At 41.1% G+C, this 20817-nt stretch overlaps 1 protein-coding gene across 8 annotated transcripts in view; it reads right to left on the bottom strand.

Moving 5' to 3' along the window:
* The window catches only part of tnk2b (tyrosine kinase, non-receptor, 2b), a 61992-nt gene that overhangs the window by 10930 nt on the left and 30245 nt on the right, over window positions 1-20817 (bottom strand). For 4 of the 8 annotated variants that reach the window (XM_085388328.1, XM_085388324.1, XM_085388323.1 and 1 more), the window contains 10 exons: window positions 8741-8918; window positions 7418-7488; window positions 4828-5097; window positions 4402-4554; window positions 4023-4186; window positions 2975-3094; window positions 2656-2782; window positions 2399-2545; window positions 2102-2196; window positions 164-358 (listed from right to left, as the gene is read on the bottom strand). In XM_085388328.1, coding sequence (XP_085244454.1) covers window positions 164-358; window positions 2102-2196; window positions 2399-2545; window positions 2656-2782; window positions 2975-3094; window positions 4023-4186; window positions 4402-4554; window positions 4828-5097; window positions 7418-7488; window positions 8741-8903 — 1505 coding nt within the window. In that variant the 5' untranslated portion in view covers window positions 8904-8918. Of the gene's footprint in view, window positions 1-163; window positions 359-2101; window positions 2197-2398; window positions 2546-2655; window positions 2783-2974; window positions 3095-4022; window positions 4187-4401; window positions 4555-4827; window positions 5098-7417; window positions 7489-8740; window positions 8919-12157; window positions 13012-20817 lie in introns of those variants that run through there. The other 4 variants (XM_085388330.1, XM_085388326.1, XM_085388325.1 and 1 more) reach the window with 4 other exon arrangements.

Here is a 20817-nt window from a genome sequence, read left to right as displayed (position 1 = left end):
AAGCAGCCCGCTAGTGCCATCTATTGGTGAGTGCTTACTATCACTGCAGCCCAACCGAAAGACCATTTAAAACATTTCTAGATGCATGATATGAATGCCATTTCACGTTCATTAAATAATCAAACTCAGCTTGAAAAATTAATAAACAAAAGCTGTCTCTTACTCATCGATCCTATCAGGGAAGCCCCAGCAGCGATGGGGATTGGTGTCTCCATGTCCTGTGTGGATGAAGCTGTTCTTGAGTGGACGACTGATGTCGTGTGCAGACAACCCTGCTACAGAAGTCACCACATTCCTGGGGAACTGCCTGACCTTAAGGGTGCGTTTATTTTGACCTCGCCACCAATAATTCTCTGCCCTGAAACGTATTAGGACAGATAATTATATTGGGTATGAAAGCAGACTGCCACTTTTTGACATTGAGAGTCAAGGATGTGTTTTTTTCCAGCCCATACTCCATCCTTGCATTAGCTACAGGCCCATCTGTTGGAGGTGAATGTGGGGGTTGCAGCTGGTACCAGCTGACACTGAGTGGCAGATGGGGGAAAACCTTGAATTCACGCTCACATTCACACCCGCGAGCAATGTAGACTTGCTGATAAACAAACACATCTTTGGACTGTGGGAGGACTCTGAAGTGCAGCCTTGCACACTTCTCTGCACTGCACTGTGTTTGCATTCAAGACAATATTTATCAGTAGTGGGGTTGGTATGTTGCAGAGGAGAGTTTAGACCCATTTGGGGGGTGCTCACTCATACCCGAATGTAATCAGAGCACCCCTAAAAATATTAATAGTACTAATAATAGGGTATTTTAGTATTGTTTTCTGGAAATATCTTCAAATGTCTATCTGTCTATTTATAACACTACAGGATAAAATAAAAACAGTAGTCTGCTGGTATATCAGGAGCTGCCAACCAAGGGGCTGCTGTACTTTATTATTTGACTTTGATAAATATTTATTTTCCTATTCTAGTCAAATTGGGCTCCAGTGTTTGTTTACAGTACAGCATCAGATCCAGGTGACAGCAAGTCAAAAGGTGAATGCCTGTCTATGTCCAGCAGCAGCCTGTATTCACTTTGAATATTGCTATAAACTGATATGGATCATGTAGATCAGTTTGTCTTTTATTCACAGTAACGTTTAACTTTTGGGTGACGGCACAAACACTGAGAGAGGATAGAGAGGGAGAGACGAAGACAGCAAAGAGAGCAAAAAGAAACAGGTAAGAGTGGACATGTAGTCAAATTCACCAGAAATGATAACGCTGTAGCTTCTCTTTTACCCACATTCATTAATGATGAGTTCACATAACTAAGCAGTGTGTTTTCCTGTTTTCTGTGCCTGATGTAATAATTATTATTATAAGATTATATTTTTGTTATTTTCTAGTTTCTAGTCGAGTGAGGAGGCTGGAGAGAGAAAAGACAGAGCTTGTAGAAGAACCGCAAGAATGAGGGAGCAATATCAAATGCCATTATTCACAAAGTCTATCTTAAAAAATGCCAGTGGACATTCTAAAGAGAGCATATTGATATATGATGCTGAGTTTGCTTAATAAATGAGGGTTTGTATTAATATAAAATAGCTATTAGCAGTTTGCTTCGTTTGCAGGTCTATGGACTAGCAGTGTGATTTTCCAGTGTCTGTACTGAGTGAGTGCTTGATGAGCTGGTGGACTGCCTCTATGTTGTTAAGAGGCTGAAATTTTTTTTTGCACGTTTTTCATCTTTTCTGCTTTGCCACAAATGGTTCTTTAACGACTGAGCCTTTGTATCGAGTTTGATAACTAAAGGCTCCACCCTAAAACGTGTGGAAAAGATTGAAAACTCTGATTGTTGACACTGAATTATCGTCACACATAACAACAGGTCCCCCAACTAATTAGGTTGCCTTTGAAGATCCCATTGTAATGTTTATCCAATTGAAGGTCTGCACATGCGAAAAGGGTTGATTAAATTTGCAAACAGCATATTGCGTCATTATTAATTACAAAGCAATCCATTAGGATTGGGAGCTGAGCCCCCCCACAAGTCTGAACCTAGAATCGCCCCTGATGTGTCGGTTTAATTACTATTTTAAGACCTTTTATCACCCACCTCCCCTCTATGATGGTGATAATGTCATCGACCTGGATCTGGAGTTTGTCAGGCTCATCAAAGTCCTGGAGAGCACACATGTCTGTAGGCATAGACTGAAAAAAGAGACAAAGACAGAAAAAATATAACAGATTTAATAAGCAGCCTGTTCACTTTTTTCTTTGAAATGGCACCACTAGGTGGAGCTAATGGTAAATTTATATAATAACAACATGATGTCAACAGAGAAGTTAAATGAATGTAGAAAACATGCATGTTTAAATCCTAGAGCGATGGTTAAATGACTGCTAACGCCACCTCGAGCAGGAACTCGTGTAGAGCAACAAAAGTTGGTCTGTCATCAGGTTTCTGAGCCCAGCACTGCAGCATGACGTTATAGATATCCTGTGGACAATCCTCTGGCTTAGGGAGGCGCTCACCCTCTTTATCAATTTTATGGAGAATCTAAAGACAAAAGAGTACAGCTACGGTATATGAATCACTGTCTATATGAGCAAATTTATGTATTTTGGCTTCAGAAGTTTGGTTTTTGTTGATCCTTTTTGTGCGTTTACCTGACTACCATTAAGACCCAGCCAAGGCTCCTGACCGTGTGTGAACATCTCCCAGAGGGTGACTCCAAACATCCAAGTGTCTGTTGCATGGGAGAAGGTTCTGGTCTTTAAACTCTCTGGGGCACACCTGTAACATGAAAAACAATACACTACAGTCTATAAACCAGCTGTGCACAGTCTGAGCATAAGTGTGGAGCAGGGATTTAAATGGGGTGTTTCCCTGGTGTAAGGATTTGTTTTGAAAAAACGATTTCTAAATTCTGCCTTGGCTGATAGTTTTAACAACAAAGCAACAATGAAATGAGTTCATTCCACCCACCACGCAAAGGGGACCTTGCGATGCTCCTGCATGACATAGTGCTCGTGGTTGTTAGGCAGCGCCCTCATCAGGCCAAAGTCACCAATCTTCACTCTGAGAGCCGAGGCCAGCAGGATGTTCCTGCAGACAGGGTGGTGATGTTAACAATTAGCTGGAAATCCTAAAATGAACCTTCAAGCTGGAAAACATTAAATGAACGAACTCTTCTACATGTAGAACTAATGTTCTTAATAATAACTATTTCAATAATAACTGTAGAGGAGACTTGGTCCGTATGCATTTTACTGATAGGCCAAGCACAAGACTGCAGATGTAGGATCTATTGAAACTGAGCATGACTAAAAAGATTAAACTCATTTACAAGTAAATAAATATTTTAGTTCGATCTACTAATATGTAAAGAGAACTATTATTTCTAGTAGTTTGGGTCTGTTCAGTTCCCTGTCTTTCCATGTGCAGACATGAAAGCCAGAGGCAGGAAGAGAAACAGCAAGACGTTAGTGACAGATATGACAAGTCACTGATTAGGTCTTGTGGACATGCTAAAGCAGCTTAAATGGTGTGCCATAACAGATAAAGAGATTTATCTGTTATGAACTTTTTGGTGTGTTAGAAAGTCAGCAGATCTTTATCTCAGAACGCTTCCAGCCTACAGGATACAGTGCGTGCCCAGAGAGCTCAGCAAACCTTAACGCAGCAGCTGTGTGTAGTCATTACCCTTTTATTACAGCTTTAACTGGTAAAGTGACTCATTTGTACCGGCCATTAAGGTTTTTCCCCAGACCTCTACATAGTGTCAGCACTTAAGTGAAAGTGTCTAATTTTGGCAAGACCAAGAACTTGGACCACCCAGTGCTTCCAGCCAGTGACTCATTGTGCTTATGGGCCAAGTCTCCTGTTAATGGCCTGTAAATTTCTGGGTGGAGGAATAGGAGAGGCAATATAAATAATTCACCACAGCAGAAAAATTATTCCTGAATGTGAGCAATGTATGTTTTTCAGTAGTTTTTTACCTTTTTTTTGCCTCTACCAAAGCTCTGCACCCTACCTCGCTGCCAGGTCCCTGTGGATGAACCTCCTCTGCTCCAGATAAGCCATGCCACAAGCCACCTGCACAGCATACTGACACAGAGTGTGGATCAACACTGGGCCTTGAGGACGAACGCAGCGCAAACGCTCCAGCAGAGAACCGAGAGGTGCCAGTTCAGTCACCTACAGCATGCAGGTGAAAAAGAGAAATAGAGCATGGGTGAAAAGAACGGACAAACTCAAAGCATCTTTTGTCCTTTCGCATTTGCATATGTGGCAAGTATACACAGAGAATATCGGCCCCGAGTTAAAGCAGCTACTGTAAACGGTTATGTGCACTCGCATTTATCTGTCTGTATATTTTTCCCTGTGCGTGTGCATTTCTGTGTGTCCACTACCATCTTCATTGGGTGTGTGAGCACCACACCGTAGAGGCGGATCAGGTTTTGATGGTCCAGCGAGTGCATGACGTTGACCTCACAGATGAAATCCTCCAGAGCGTCGGGCTGACTGAGCACATCTGTCTTCAGACACTTCACAGCCACGTTCAGCTAAAAAAAAATGATGAGTTCAAACATCAGATTCTGCTTCTCCTCATACTCAAAGTGTCTAAAAAGTTCTCATGAAAATCCCATTAAAAAACAAAAGAAAAAAAACAAACATTCATGCGCCTGCTTTTATCTGTTCCTAGACAAGATGCAAACAAGCAACATGTTTCATGCAAAAGAACTGTGTGAGCACACTCCAGTTATTTCATATTTCCAACATGTTTTTGTTTTGTTTTTTAAATTGTGGATAAATGGTATAACAATATGCCTCCTCACCACCTTCCCCGCAGGTGTCAACCACTCTCCCCTCTTCACGACGCCAAATGAGCCGTCGCCCAGCTTCTCAAACAGCGTCAAGTCCTTCTCTGGGATGAGGCAGGTCAGACCCTGCTGCTGCCCGTCGAGGAGAGTGCCACCACTGGGCTGCGTGGCTAGGACTCCCTCCCCGACGCCCAGAGGTGGTGTGGGAGACAGCTTACGAAACGAGGAAGCCGGTTGACCCTGCTGGGGTATGTCTCCTCCATCTGGACGTTTACCACTAAAAACCTGGAGAGAAACAGACAAAAATGAAGACGTGTGAAAGCAGAGAGAGGGGCACTAGAACATAAAAATATGAGCATAATTTAACATTTTGCATAAACAGCAACATTCTACATCCTGGTTCCCCCTTTTTCAATTTATGTATAATAGCAGGTGGTTGAAAAGCACACTCGTGCCATGGTGAGAGTCTGACAAGCAGTCTCAAAACCATTACTGCAAGTTCTTGTGTGTGCAGCGAGGTCTTTTAATGGCTTAAATTTTTAAAATGAAGCTTACACATAAAGAAAACATCATGAAGTTTGTGGAAAAAGTAAATAAAATTCCATGCACATGTACTAACATGAGCACACATGTTTTTGCACACACACAAAATACTTAGAAATTTCCTGCCTCTTGGCTTAAGTACTAACAACACAGCAGGAATAACTTAGCTGTTAGGAAGTACTCATTAAGAAGCCCTATTAGATTAAGTGACCTGAATGGCTCTGTGTGCTTATGTTTGTATGCCTGCATTTGTGTGTGTGTGTCCATGTGTGTTAATGATTCATTGCCAGTCTCCTAAATCCGAACCCATAAAAATATGTGTGCCGTTTGGCGCCACCAAGGAAAGCCTTTGTTTAGAGGACTTGAATTAGACTGTTTACCAAAATAGGAGTTCACAGAAACTGGTGGTGATATTAGCTAGCAGGGATGAAATCAAGCCGATAACAGGTCAGATAAAACACTAGAAGAGCCTCTCCTACGGTGGTAACACAAATACTACATTACGTATCAAATCAGTGATGTCGGATTCACTTAAAAACATCTCTTATTGGCTCACGAACATAAGGTCAGTACTCAGAAATTATGTCATCAGTAAAAAAGAGGTGTCAATGAATATCTAGTGCCAAACATATTTGACTGGCTGGATATAAACAGTAGCAAGCGGTATGTGGTTTCACATTCACACTGGACCAGACATGACATAATGCTGCAGACCTTTTTTGAAAGACACCACCTCTGTGTGGTCACGGTGTGGTTAGTTCGTTTCAAATAGAGGGCTGGATATTTAAATAATTCTGACTATGGCGCGCACACACACACACACACACACACACACACACACACACACACACACACACACACACACACACACACACACACACACACACACACACACACACACACACACACACACAATCACACACGAGTGGAGTCATAAGAGTCGGTGACACACAGATGCGGCTCAAGCTGCATTCACAAAATGCTGTCTTATTAAATTCCCCTTAAAGAGACAGAGCTTTTTTTGCTTTAAGTTACTTCTTCACTTTCCTTTAATAAAAGACTCAAAGGGTAATTAAAAGACAAAAACTGCGAGGTATGTAATACACATGCTGACGCAAATACTCAAAGGAATTAACCATCGAGAAGGATACTGAGGAGAAGCCGTCAGAGTTGTGTGGGTGCGCATGTGTTGGATGAGTGTAGCCGTGGTTCTCACAGGACGGTGTTTGCCATCTAAAATTACACCTGTCTGCCTCCGCCTCTGGCACTATCCTCAGATAGAGTAATCTGCTTCCTCAGCTGGCTGTGACAGTGTGTGTGTGTGTGTGTGTGTGTGTGTGTGTGTGTGTGTGTGTGTGTGTGTGTGTGTGTCCAACTATCTTTATGAGAACTACTTTGAGTTTGGGAGCCTTACACTGAGGACATTTTGGAAAATGAGGTCTTTTTAGCTTGGTCCTTGCTTAAAAGGCCCTTTTTATGGGCCAGCACTTAAGTTAGGATTAGGTTAGGCTAAGGCAGTTAAGATGGCATGGTTCAGTTTAGGATTAGGAACTAGGGAATGCAATGTCAATGAATGTCCTAGCAAAAATAGCCTTGTAAGTGTGTGTATGTTTATATCTGAATATGGACTCACTGGCCCTCCTCGTGTGTCCTCAGGAGAAAAATTACTCTTTATATAAAAAATACAAAACTCTCCTATAATCATCACAGGTCTAAAAAAAATGTGCTAATTGAAAGGAAAGTTTCTCTTAGCGACACCTCACCACAATCACGAATGTTTGTGGTTGATTTAAAACCTCTGCACTACTAACAGCCAGTATTAAGTTAAAGGCTGCTTTTAAGCACATACGACTATGTTAACATCTTTCCCTCAGATTACAACGTACTGATGCCAGAATTCATTCAGGGGGTGCTGATCATATCTGCGCGGAGGGCGCAGGTTACTGTGGTCATGTATCCACACTGTTACACCCAGACGGATTCCACAGTGGCGACATCCTGCCAAATATACCGTGCACCATACTGAGTTCTGATGTGCGCTGTGCTCGTCTATGTCTGTCACCTTGCTCATCCAGGACTTGCGCTTGCACATGGCTTTCCTCCTTTTCACGGCCTCCCACAGCCTTCTCTGCCCTGCGGTCAAGAAGAAACAAAAAGAGGCAATAGGTCAGTGGCAAGGCATTCAAATGAGGACTGCAACTGCTCAAGGATCCATCAGGAGGAATCTGAGTGAAAGAAGGGTATACCATAATGAATTTCAACACATTTACCACAACAGGAAGAAAACCAAACACCCAGCTTTGATATGAAATGAGACAAAGAGCAAAAAGCAAAGGGAAGGAGGAAGAAGAAAAGATAATAAAACGCCAGAGAGCAGTGAGCTGTGCAGTGGAGAGACATGTGAGGGAATATATGAGCATGCGAAGTGGGTGTAATTAGTCTTAAGCGGCTGTGAAGCACAGGCCCTGAGGGCTTCAGTAACTGGATTTAGAACAATTCTGCTGTGATCCACTTTATACACACCGCAGACAAAAGATCTGACAGTTTAATATCCACTCTCACTGTACCTAATTACAAATTGTGACTTTGTAATGACATTAAATGCATTAGTGATGCAGGATTTGTTCAAGCAACATCAAGGATGAGCCAAATGACACAGTGCCATTACTGAACACAAGAGTCATACTTAAGGCTATGTATAGATGCATACAGAGAACAAAAGTAATCATAAATATAAAAATTGCTCATTAAGCTATGAAAGGCCAGTACTGCTTTATTAGGAAATAAAACACATGAGCAGAGAAGACAGTAAATGATGATTTTATGAAGTTGTAGTTTGGAATCAGAAATTCTGTGTCTTGCGCTCATTTCCAGTCTTGAAAGAGTTGATAAAAACAAGCCACTAAACAACAGCCATGCTTTCAGATATCTAGCTACACTAAACCACCGCTCTGAGCTAAAAGCTAATATCTACTTCTACAGTCTACAGCCTGGTAACAAAGGCAGTGCCAACATCAATATTTTAAGACTTATAATGTATGTTAAATATATTCAGCATCTGAATTTAGCACGAAAGAGTTACAACATTTGCTAATTAGCACTAAAACTACAGGACAAACTGAAGCTGATGGGGATGTAGTTCATTTTTAGATCACAAATTATGGACAAAGAGTACAGGAGATAAACCGTAGGATTTTTCCTTTGAATAAGGAACATTTATACTAAGTATCTAACACTGGAAGCCACTAGCAGGAATACAAATTTAAACACAAGAGAGACATGCCAAATGAACATCTGGATGAGCTTCTTTGGCACAACAACACTGCGGTTCTCTCATTCACTCACTGACAAAAACACACACATACACGCAGGTACTGTGTCTCACCGGGTCGACCCATGCCGATTTTCTCCAGGTCTTCATTCTTTACGTAGTCAAAGTGCGACAGCCGTGTGACGTTAAGGTCATCTCGGATCCGTAAGAAGTACTGCTGCAGCTGCACTTCCATCAGCAGTTCCAGCAACCATTCCGTCCCTTCCTCACATTGCATGCTGCTGCCCAGTTTCTGATAAAAATACAAAGACACACACAGAGTTAAGCCCATTCAATAGTCATTCAACACCTCTCCCAATACATGCTCCAAAATCTGTAAAATACACTCAAAAAGGAAGTCAGCCATCAACAAACAGAGAAAGAAAGGAAACTGAGCTTGGAGCCAGCTCCCTCTTAACTAAATCATTAACAGCCTATTGCTTATAAAAATCAAGTCACAAACTCAAGATCAAGGGGGCTAAAGCGGCAAACATACTGTAGCATAAGCTACTTATCAAAGGATAAAAACAATGAAAACAGTCATTTTCACTGCAATTTGATGTCACTGTGGTGTCAACAAACCACTTAGTCTTCAATTAAGTTAAGCTCAAAACAAAGAAAGTTGTTTTTGGCTGACTTGCTGTAGACTGCTCAGACATGAATGTGCCAAAAAAAACAAAAAACAAGAAGAGCAATACAAGAAATATATTATGCAAAACTGATGTCCAAACGTCCAAAAACCAGACGTGGCCCCGAAACGGTTTCACCGCAATTCCTCACAACACCGAGTCAGCCCATCAATCTTTAACGTAAAAACAAAAAACATCCATTTAACGTAACCAGAAACCTAAACCTAGATGGGCTTCTTCACAAGGCTATCGTCTCAAACTGATGCAAGTTCAATTCAAGACAGTAAACAGCTTTGCTGGAGAACAGCTACACCTGCTCAGAACTTTAAGGAAGTAAACTTGTAAACCAAGCTTAACAACACATGGAAAAGAGAAACATTCCTAATCCGCACATAAAGGCAGACAAAACTTTACGATGGGTGCTCTGGCTGAAGGGGTCACTCCACTGATCAGTATTTAGACTCGGCGAATGAGGAACTTCCTGTGCTGGCAAAGGCGAGGTTACGAGGTCCAGAGAACAGTGTCACAAAGGTCACTGCTTCCTTGCTCGCTGCCATTTAAACTTCCTGAGGGACTTGCTTAGAGGCCATTTCCTATTATTTAATGACTCTGGCCTTAGAAGCTCAAGATCACACACACACACACACACACACACACACACACACACACACACACACACACACACACACACACACACACACACACACACACACTTCTAATGGTGGGCCATAAAATAAAGCCCGTATGTGACCAATCCCTAAATCTATCCCTAAATCTACTATGTCTTTTCAGAAATAGCTGTTCTGTATTTTACAGGAATTTTAGATGTGAGGTCTGACTGAGGTCAACTTATTGGGAGGGCTCAGTCCCCAATGGTTATGGCAGATGTTTGTATCCTGATACAGATTCATTCCTATAACCATAAAAATGGGTCAGCTGTCTTTTTGAAATCACAGGAGTCCTCTTATTTTGGTAAAAAAGTCCCACTGTCAGAACATTCTTTGAAGCTATCTTTGAAATCCTCCTGTTAGTTGAAAACAAGAAGTAAAACGGTACACTGGTAAGCCAGGAAACATTCTCGCGTGATCCGGTGACAGTAGTGCCTGTGGTTTTAGGATTAACTAGAGCTGCTGTCATTTGAATCCATCTCCATATTTTGCATTTTGCTACATCATGCCTGACTCTTATCCTGAGAAAGACGATCCAACGGCCCTTTTGGCTGGTCCACTACGGGTTAAGCTGTGCCAGTGGCAGACATGCTATTAAGAGTTTGACGCAAAAGTTTTCCCAAACAAGAAACAAATGATTTTTCATTTTCATTTAATCCTTTCATTTTTCCATGAAAACAAGCCCAACTCATCCTTTACAATCTTCCCCAGCAGCAGTCACCACTGAAGAAAGAATGCTATTTCTCTGGACGGTGCCAAAGACGCAAGTCAGCTTTCTCTTGGGCCTCATTTCATGGCAGTGTCATTTGAGGCATGAGGGGTCAAAATCAGGGAGATGAAGCGCTTCTACTTCTTGGCCCACTAGCAAACAAATTATTAACCCATTAAGGCATGTTGGGTTTGTTTTTTCCTGAGACACGTTCATAGAAATAAGCTTTGATACAATTAATTTAGGTGGCTAAGAAAGAGCTTTATACAGGGTGTATCAAAAAGAAACATCTGACTTTAAAGTGCTTTAAATCCGCAGCTGTTTACTGGTAACAGTCGAAACATGTACTGGTAGAAAGCGAGGATTTAAAAGATTCATGTGGTGGTTGGGACGAGTTATCGTATTGATGTGTGCCATGTATCTGGTTGGGGACACACTGAGCACGTGTAAACGATGCAAGTTTTGTATGTAAAACTTTACATGCAAGCGTCTATGCCCATTACTTTGAAACATATAGCCTTTTGAATTCTTTTTGATACACCATGAATCTTCACCAGCTGAGATCATCAAATTATACTTTCTCCAAACAAAACAGGGTCCTTCCTTTATTTAGTTTATGTAAAACGTCATCAGGAGCTTAACTTCTCCTAAAGTAGGAAGTAGAAAATGTACATTTTGAAGATGTGAGGTTAAACTTGAAAGAAATGCTGCATCCCAACTGTTAGAAATGACTTCCGTTAAGACTCTGAAGAATCCAACCAGGGCTAGAAATCCAGAACTAACTAGTGATCTATATACTTTCCTTCATTTCACCATATTTTAAAGAAGCATCATGAAATGCTGACAGATTAAGAAGCTAAGCCTGTTTGCACTAAACTTGTCCAAGCTTAGCGTTTACTTCAAAAAATATTGAAAACGACCAAACAGGGAGGAAAACAAAGAGAAATAAATGAGGGATGCAGGAATTTAGATGCAGAGAAACAACATGGTGTCATTGCTGAGAAATGCTTTTGGCCTGAACGAATTCCTCAAGGTGGTGCTGATATTCACACAGGCGCATGTACACGTACACAGACACACACACACAAACCTACACCTTCTGGCCAAAATCATGTCCTGTGTTAAATCGGTTCTGCTCTCACATCCTGCTGCAATAACAACCATCCCTGGGGAGAGCCTCAGACCAGCTGGAGAGTCCACACACACACACACACACACACACACACACACACACACACACACACACACACACACACACACACACACACACACACACACACACACACACACACACACACACACACACACACACACACAGAGAGTTAGAGACAACTGACCTCCACCATACCATATTCATGATTCATGTATTCTAACAACTAATTAAACCACATGACTCTGACTATAGTTACAAGCATCCATGTCATGCTAAAGAAGATATCCCCTCAATGGAATATGGAGAGTAGACAATCCAGCAGAGCAGACTTACTCGATATACGTGAAAGCGTGCCAGGAAGGGGAATGTCTTTTTCAGCTTGTCAAAGCGTCGCATCCTGAATTCCTTCGTCTGGGATGAATGTAGGTGCAAATAAAGTGCATACACGTTTAAATGGCCCGTGGTTGTTGCTTGTCCTTTAAATCATTACCAGAGCCACAGCACCCTTGGTTTGAGTCTCTGAGGGAATTCTAAGAAGCGCACACAGTTTTTGGATCCGGACCCAAACCTATGAACCCGAGAAGGGGAAGAAAAACTTCCTGAAACCCTGCACGCAAATCTACAGCATTCCATGGCGGGGTCAATCCTCCTCTAAGCCCCTTCTACTGCTTCAGCTCCCCACAAGAAGTCAAAGAGGCATTTATGTAGCACTTGAGAATGCAGAAGAGAACTCAAACTGGCTTGTAATATTAGGAAAGAAGGCTGGAGAGCGAATGGAAGCTGCTGCTTCTAGCAGAGAAAGCCTCCCAGCTCTGCCCTCTGCCCAAGTCCAGCCATGTGCCCTCCTCAGACAGCAATGAGCCAGTCATCCAAACTTGCAGAACTTCACAAATAAGTCACTCCTTCTTCCTCCCTTCCTTTCACTGCCTCTGTCTCTCTCTCCCTCTCTCTCCCTCTCCGTCTCGCTCTCTCTGCTTTGCCTGTGCATATACTGTCTGTTTGCTTTTCGATCCCTCCATCGCGCATGGGACTAAAAATAGGAGCGTCTTCTGCCCGATTCAATCCCCTCGGCAGCACAAACAGACGAGCCAGAGTCGGCGTCTCCGGCTCCACTTTTTAGGCTTTAAAAACATGCATGTCTGCCAGCGGGGGGAGGGAGGGGGGCCAGTCTGCATTTGTTTACAGGTAGCATATGTGCTTGAGCTTCATGTTGACTGCTTATAATTCTCACTTCTGCATCAGCCAAATTTTCTCTACCCCTTTATCCTGCCCCCTCCTGCAACTCCACTCCTCACCCTATCTGTCCTGACCCCCGAACCCCCCACCCACCCTCCTCCTGCCGTCCGTGCAGTGCAGAGCAGAGCGTGGTGCAGAGGACAGAGGCTTCATGGTATTCAGCCCGGAGGAGCATTTGATCCAGGGCCAAAGGGTCACATTCAACTGCAGGAGGGGGAGCTTGTTTCCTGTGATGCAACCTCCCAAAGACACACACACACACACACACACACACACACACACACACACCCCAAGCGCTCTTCCAGCTTCTCCCTCTGTTGCCTTGCAGAATTTCCCAACCTGCTTAGTGTAATATTTTCTCAACTGAAATGTATTGTTGAATGGCAATCATTATCTCTATGATTTACGAGTAGATTTTCCTACTATATATTTTTTCCAAGTTTCATTTTAAATCTATTTGTTATGATCTTTAATCACTTATAACCAACGCATTGTGTAAGAGTATCTGCTTAACAAACCCAGAAGCATACTCGAAGCACCAATCATTAACCACCAGGATCATTCGGACAATGAAATAGTGTATGAATAATTTCTGAGGTATGAACCACACGATGTGCAAAACAGATTTACAGATATCTGTTAGTGGATGACTAATAGTTTACAGTAATAGTGAAGAAAAAACCCACATGAATATAATTATGATTACATAAGACCTGCTCAGGTCACTTAACCGCGGTAAACTCGCACACTCCTTTTCTGTCACTGTGACGTCTTTTTTGCGCTGACTAAAACTCCTGCCATCTCCCTTCTCCTCCCTATTCTTCACTCCTTCATTAATCCCTTCTCTTTCACTCCCATGCCTCCTTCTGTCCCTCCTCTTTATCCCTGAGGATCTGGCCAAACTCTTGCATTTTCTTCTTTATTTGGTGCTGCCTTTTATTTCCTGCCTCTAATCCTCTAAAAATGTTATCTCTCTTCCACTACGCTGACTATAAACAAACCCGTAGCGGCTGTTTTTCAGACCAGTGGTGGCAATAAGCCACGTCTGCCTCCGTGGGCAGATATTATTAAACTTTTGCCTTTCTGATTTCACCACTCCTCCTCCCCCTTCTTTCGCTCGCTGTGCTGTTTTTCATAAGTCTAGCCCATCAATCCACACTTTGACTTAGCTGTTCCCTTTTCACTAGATTTAGTTTTTTATAACGCTCCCTCTGTCTTACTCTCTCTTCCATTTACTTCCACACACTTCTGCTTTGAATTAGGAAGTTTTGTGTTTACTAGTCTAAGGGTGGACAGAAGGCGAGCAGGCAGAGGTGTTATGGGATGGAAATAAAAACTACAAATGGTGTTTGATCATGAAGTATTGGAGTTTAATCAGAGACGGGAAAACAGGCCTTTGTCAGAGGCGGGTGATGCTGTGCAGCGTGAGTTTGCATACCAATTTATTTGTGTAGTTTGTGTACTTTAATCAGCTGTCTAAATGACTTTATTTGAATGTTTTGATTTATAAAAATTATTATTTTTAACTGTAATGTGTAAGTGAACAAATTGTCTCACTTTAGAGTGACGTTATAATAGATTCAACGAAGTCAGCCAGGCAAAGGCAGGCGGCCATACTGTCATCAACACAGGGAACAGTGTGCTAGCTGATGATATCCACATTGGAGTCTCTTTACTGTGCCCCTTGCCCACATGGAGAGGGATCAGAATGACATCAGCCAAAACTTTAAGAGAACATGGCCTACTGTATCCTACATCCATACTGTATAAATCCACAAGGCCCTCACACAGGTGGAAAGTCGCAGCTCATGGTCATCACCTTAACACAAGCCAACTAAGGATACCAAACTTTTTATATAAGTAGAACAGCCTAAAAATCCCCATGCCTTCCGTTTGGATTTCTTAGTTTACAGAGTCTCTATTGCTTTTGTTTGACAGCATTGCATTAAAGTATATTATAGTTACTATATGAGTCAAGCATCCAGAATCATAAGGATCACGTAGACCAATTAATATCATAACTACCTCCCTAGACTATTCAGATTTTTGCATCAGCCGTATTTTAATAGATGCCAATATAGAATTTGTCACAGTAAAGTTAGCTTCAGTGATATGATAAATAAGGAAGTAATGTTTGCTTTGGAGCACTTATGTAACTCACAAGACTGTGAAACAGATGCTATGAAATAGCCCACATTCCTGAAAATCAGCAGCAGGACAAAGAAGGACATTACTAACATAACTGGATTTTTTTTTTTTTTTTTAACACCAATACTGGACATCTTTATTTGCTGATAGTTGTTCATGATCAGAAATGTGTGAGTGTAAGTTCTCTAACAAAGGTTTCAGTATTATCACAATTATTTATTGTGGCAATAAGCAGATTATTGCCACAATAACCACAGTGACAGCACTGAGCAGCTCCTTCAGTGGGAGACTGCGGCACCCACAGTGTGGGACGGAGAGATTTCGCAGGTCTTTCCTCCCCACTGCTGTCAGACTCCATAATAAAGACTTTAACTGATCAAACACACACATCCATACATATGCAATAATACTAAGTGCAATAATCCTTTCTGTCATCGTTGTATTTTTACTCAGTTGTATATAGCATTTGTATTTGTATTCTATTTTTATCTTATTGTATATTTATTTTATTTTATTCTACTGTATATAGTATTTTATTCTATTCTGTACAGTTGTGTACTGTATTTATTCTTATTGTATCCTAATTTTTGCCTCATAACTTTTGCACTGTCCACTCCTGCTGTGACAAAACAAATTTCCCACGTGTGGGACTAATAAAGGTTATCTTATCTTATCTTATTAAACATGTGACCCTGGTGTCTCCAGACAGCTGAGTCAACAACAACAGCTGGTTAAAAACATTATGACAGGTAACGTTAGTTATTGTTGCGAAACATGGCAGCACTTCTTTATCAGTTTTGAAAATCACTTCCAGTTCATTTCTTTGTAAGAGAACTGAACCTTTTATTTGTATTTTATATTTTTACTGACTCATCTATGTCCTAGTCTACTCATCTGAGATGTAAAACAGTGGCATGAATGTTTCTGTTGTATTTTAGCATCTTATATGAGCTCTGTCGTCACATCTGTTTTCCACCGGTTATCTGACCTCAGAACAGATTTAAATAAGTTAAATACAGGAAATAAATAGAACAGGTACAAACAGTGTATATATCACAGTAATATGCTGATTTATGAGTGTTATAGAGGAGGAGCATCACAGCAGCAACAGCTTCACCTAATGTACAAAGTAACATTCAAAGAATCTCACAGAAATGCTGCAGTTTGAACATCAACACTCAGCTACAGTTAGAGCTGAAATGAGCCTGTCTGTCCAGATGGTGGCACTGTAAGCTCACTTTTCCTGCTCTGTTACAGACATGATCTTATATTCTGTTTTTTTTTTTTTTTTTGTTTGTTTTTTTTTAATAAATAGGACAGGGGGAATGAATGAGAGAAAGAGGGGGAGAGAAAGAAAGAAAACCAAAGGGGAGAAGAGACGGTGAGAAGGGGGGGGAAGACATAACTGGATTTTTACAAAATGTTGTCCATTAATTCATCAAAAGAAACAACACTGAACAATTATCAGTTGTCAGTGTCAGTTGGATTGATTAATCAACATGATTCAACAGTAATGAAGGTGAAAAAAGCAATAGCTTTAAACCACTTCAAACAGAACTCATTATTAATTACCTTTTGTTAAATTAAAGAAATAAAAAACAAATAAAGAGATAGGCTGGGATAAAAAGAAGAGGAAATATGGCGACACCAGTGTGGCAGTTTAGTGAAACGGGAAGCTGTGTGTGTGATAATGCAGCGTTTGTGTAGAGTACCATCAAATATCCAATTTCATCTGATGTTTTGTTAGAAATCAGTGGAAGGAATGTGTGAGAGAGCCATCAGCTGCCCCCTGACTAAGGAGATTAGAGCAATACGATTAACATAAGTCAATATGTATTGTTGCCATATGAACACTAGGGGGCACCAAATCTTAATATGAGGGGTTTTCATTGCTCTGTGTGTGACAAGCATTTGTTTTTCCACTCTAAAAAGACTTTGGGATTACACAGGTCACTCAAACTTTTATCAGTTGCCTTTCTGGTTATGTGGGGCCAGTTTATGACCAGTGGCAACAAAATCCAACTAAGGAAAAACAGCCCATTTTACCATGCCTCGAGGTGTCTTTTTTTTTCTTTTTTTTTTTTGCCTGTCCCGTTTGGCTCTTTTGCCATCAGATTTGTTGTCTAAAGGCAAAGAAAGATGCCCAACGGATTTACTTTACCAAATTGACCATCCCAGCCTTGCCGTAATGGTCCATTTGATTCACCTTTTATTGTTTCTTTTATTTTCACTTACTGAATACGGGACAGACTTGACTGGGGGAAAGAAGGGGAGAAAGAAAGAGGGAAAGAGAAACAGCTGAGAAGAGGGACGGGGGAGAAGGGCAAAAGACAAAAACCAACAGAACGGGCAGAGAAAAAAAAAGCATATATCAATCACCTGGATCACCTGCTGAGAAAGAAAAAAGAAAACAAGCAGAAGAGAACAAGAGCAACAGAACAAACAACACCACAATGATACATGGGAATACGACAGCAAATACCAAACACTAAACACCACTGTGCAGCACACAAGACCAACAGAACACAGTGTGCCCTGAGGTAGGAGCCAAAAAGGGTGCAGTTTGTGGGTGTGATCACCCGTGTGTACACCTGTGAGCATGGACGCGCTTGTTTTTTGTTTTTTAAAAGGTTCCTTCTTGTAATAATCTGCTAGAGGGTGTGGGGGGGCCACAGCCCCGAGGTGTCTTGACAACTAGTGGCTGGTGATTAAGACAAAAAATTATTATCAATTTTTTTATTGCTTGCCGAAATAACGAGAAAAGTCTCGTCCTAATAAGTTCAAGAGTTAATTAGGATTCAAATGCTGAAAGTGAAGAAAATTTTGATTCAAAATTGTAAATATCTTGAAATTTAAAGTTAACAAACTGAAATCTCAGTTTGGATGAATTGGATGAAAACTATGGTCATTTTTTAAATCAGAACCAGATAGCATTTAAAACCAGGGCTCTATCTGGCATTACCATGTAGTTACAGTAAGTCACAATATGACTGTAGTGATGGCATTTGTGTCAAACAATATCAATATTTAGTGACTTAAACATGTGATATTTTGATATATTGGCCAGTATTTTTTTCCTTTATAAAATCAAACAGATTTCCATAACACCTATTTTGTGTAGTTGCTTACTCATTTACACTACTCAGATCAGCTGGTTGGTTGGGCGTCCATACATGCGTGGTGCCATAGCGAAGTTGCATAGTGCCCTCTGGTGAACAAGCTATGCAACATCAACACATGGTTTTTCTCCCATCTCTTCTTTATCTTTTTTAATTTTCATTCATCCGTTGATATAAAAGCAGTTGCTGATAGTTTAGTAAACACCTAATTTCAGTTGCTAATTGGTCGATTTTCTTGATTTTTTTTTTCTTTCCAGTTTTCACTGTCTGTTTGGTTTGACTGAGGTTTGGTTTACGCCCTAGTTTGGGTCAAAATACACCTCTGTGCAATGTTCATGGTAATAAAGCTAAAGTAGAAAGCTAAAGTAAGCTAAATAAACTTTTACATGCCGTCTTTTTCCACACAAGTTCTACATATATCACATCACAATAACCTGATCACCTGTGGTGACGACCCTGGAGGAAGCTAAATGTGACCAGTTTATCAAGATCAATGAAATTTATTCAATTAGATAAAACTGTTTGGATTTTTTTTTTACAGATTTACTGCAACTAGCTTTACATTAAGACTGCTGTCTGACCTCGCACGCATGCACAAAGTAGTCTGACCGAGTGGCTTTACAAAAGGACACTAATACTATAAAGCCCAAGTTAAATGTTTGACCGTGAAGATTACATTATCATGACCAGACATCAGATTAGGACCTTTCTAGCTAATAAGATTATGAAGAACAACATGCTGTGAGCTCTATTATGTTACAGTACTGAAACACACATGCACATACACGCACACACACATTCTTGTGTTGATATCTTAGTGAGGACATCTAGTTGACATAATGTTTCTCCAGCTGCTTACCCTAACCATCAAAAATGTTTGCCTAACACTAGCCTCCATCCAACCATAACCTAATTGTAACTCTGACACTAAAACTACATTTTGAGTCTTAAAAATGCCATCAAACTTGTGAGGACAGGCACTTTAGTGCTGACTAGTGGCTGTTGGTCCCCACACAGATGTGTAAACAGGTATACACACACACACACACACACACACACACTTCTAGATTCTGTAATATGATGCTCACTGTATACAGGAAGGCATGCAAAGGCATGCACACCGACTAGATTCATCCTGAGGCACTATGTTGGGAATTAAGTTAGCTTACTGGGCACCGGTGTATTTCTAAACTAAGTTCCAACATTTTGGTAACAAAACATCAAACTGCGTTTTGGGTGCCGGGTGCCAAAAATGCAGAGTGAAGAAGAAGGAGTAGTAGAACTACATTAATCACTTTAGAAACTGTGCTAGAACAATATCTACACAAACACACAAAAACCTCTGACAGAGGACAGCATGCACAGACATACAGAGATCCATCATTCCTAATGTCACAGATAGCAACTATCTCCCAAGGTCTGGCTTTTACGTTTTCCTTAAATCCCTTTACCGTCCACAGGAACTCATTACTCACAAAGCCAGGAGGGGAGAGGCGGTGTGAGGCTGTGAGCGTTAATGTGCCCATGAACAGATTAAGATAAGATAAGATAGAACTTTATTAATCCCTCGGGTGGGTTCCTCTGGGAAATTCGATTATGAGAAAGATGAGAGCTCTGGATGCCAGTGGCCTGCTTCCAGGTCATCACTTCCAGTTTTCAGGAACATATGTGCTGTGTTTTGTCAACAAATGTTGTTTTGGTAGCTTGACCTAATATGCATAATGCCAGACTGTAAAAAACAACCCCCACAAAACAATGAAACTCAAAATCTATCACAGCAGGTAGCTCAATCAAAAGAAATTACTTATTACATTCATATTATTCCAAACACAGTGGATGCCCAGCCATACTCACGGCCGACACAAATTCATCATTTTCAGATAAGGCTTGCCCGCTAATCCCTTCATCCTCCACAGGGGGAAAAACATCCATAAGATATCTGTGTGGAGAATAAAATGGTCACTCTAATAACACAATAAGTATTTTCCATACACCTACATTTTCCGTACATCTACCCTTAAGTGTTTTTCACTCAGTTTCAGAATAAGATGAGGCAGCTGCAGGCTGTGGCGCTGAAAGCTAACCCTAGAAAAACCGCTGTACTCAGCACAAAGCTGCAGCTGTGGAAGGAGACTGATCTGATTCAGCCCCAAACAGAGCACAACAGCTGCAGCGTCCATCGGTTCAACTCTGCTCAACTAGCACACAGATCCTCAACACACACAGGACAGTATCACATTTAAACTGCCGCACACATCTACACATTCATTTATCTTCTCCCTATATTTGCTTATCAACAGCAGGTCCCGGAGGGCTGAAACCCAGTACATGTCAGGGAAGACCAGCGCAGGGCATTGCTTGAAGTAGCAGCGGTAGTGAGTCAAATTTGAACCCAATTCCATTTAAACACAAGTCACCATAAAATGTTTAAACAAACATAATAAGTAAATTAGTAAAAAATAAATAAATAAATAATAACATCCATTTTGA

Source organism: Rhamphochromis longiceps, linkage group LG18 (assembly GCF_057381845.1).
Source record: "Rhamphochromis longiceps isolate RC_006_pf linkage group LG18, R_longiceps_female_GT1.1, whole genome shotgun sequence".
In the NCBI taxonomy this organism is placed as follows: domain Eukaryota; kingdom Metazoa; phylum Chordata; class Actinopteri; order Cichliformes; family Cichlidae; genus Rhamphochromis; species Rhamphochromis longiceps.
Note: the sequence above shows the minus strand (reverse complement) of the source record. Positions and strands in the feature narration are given on the sequence as shown.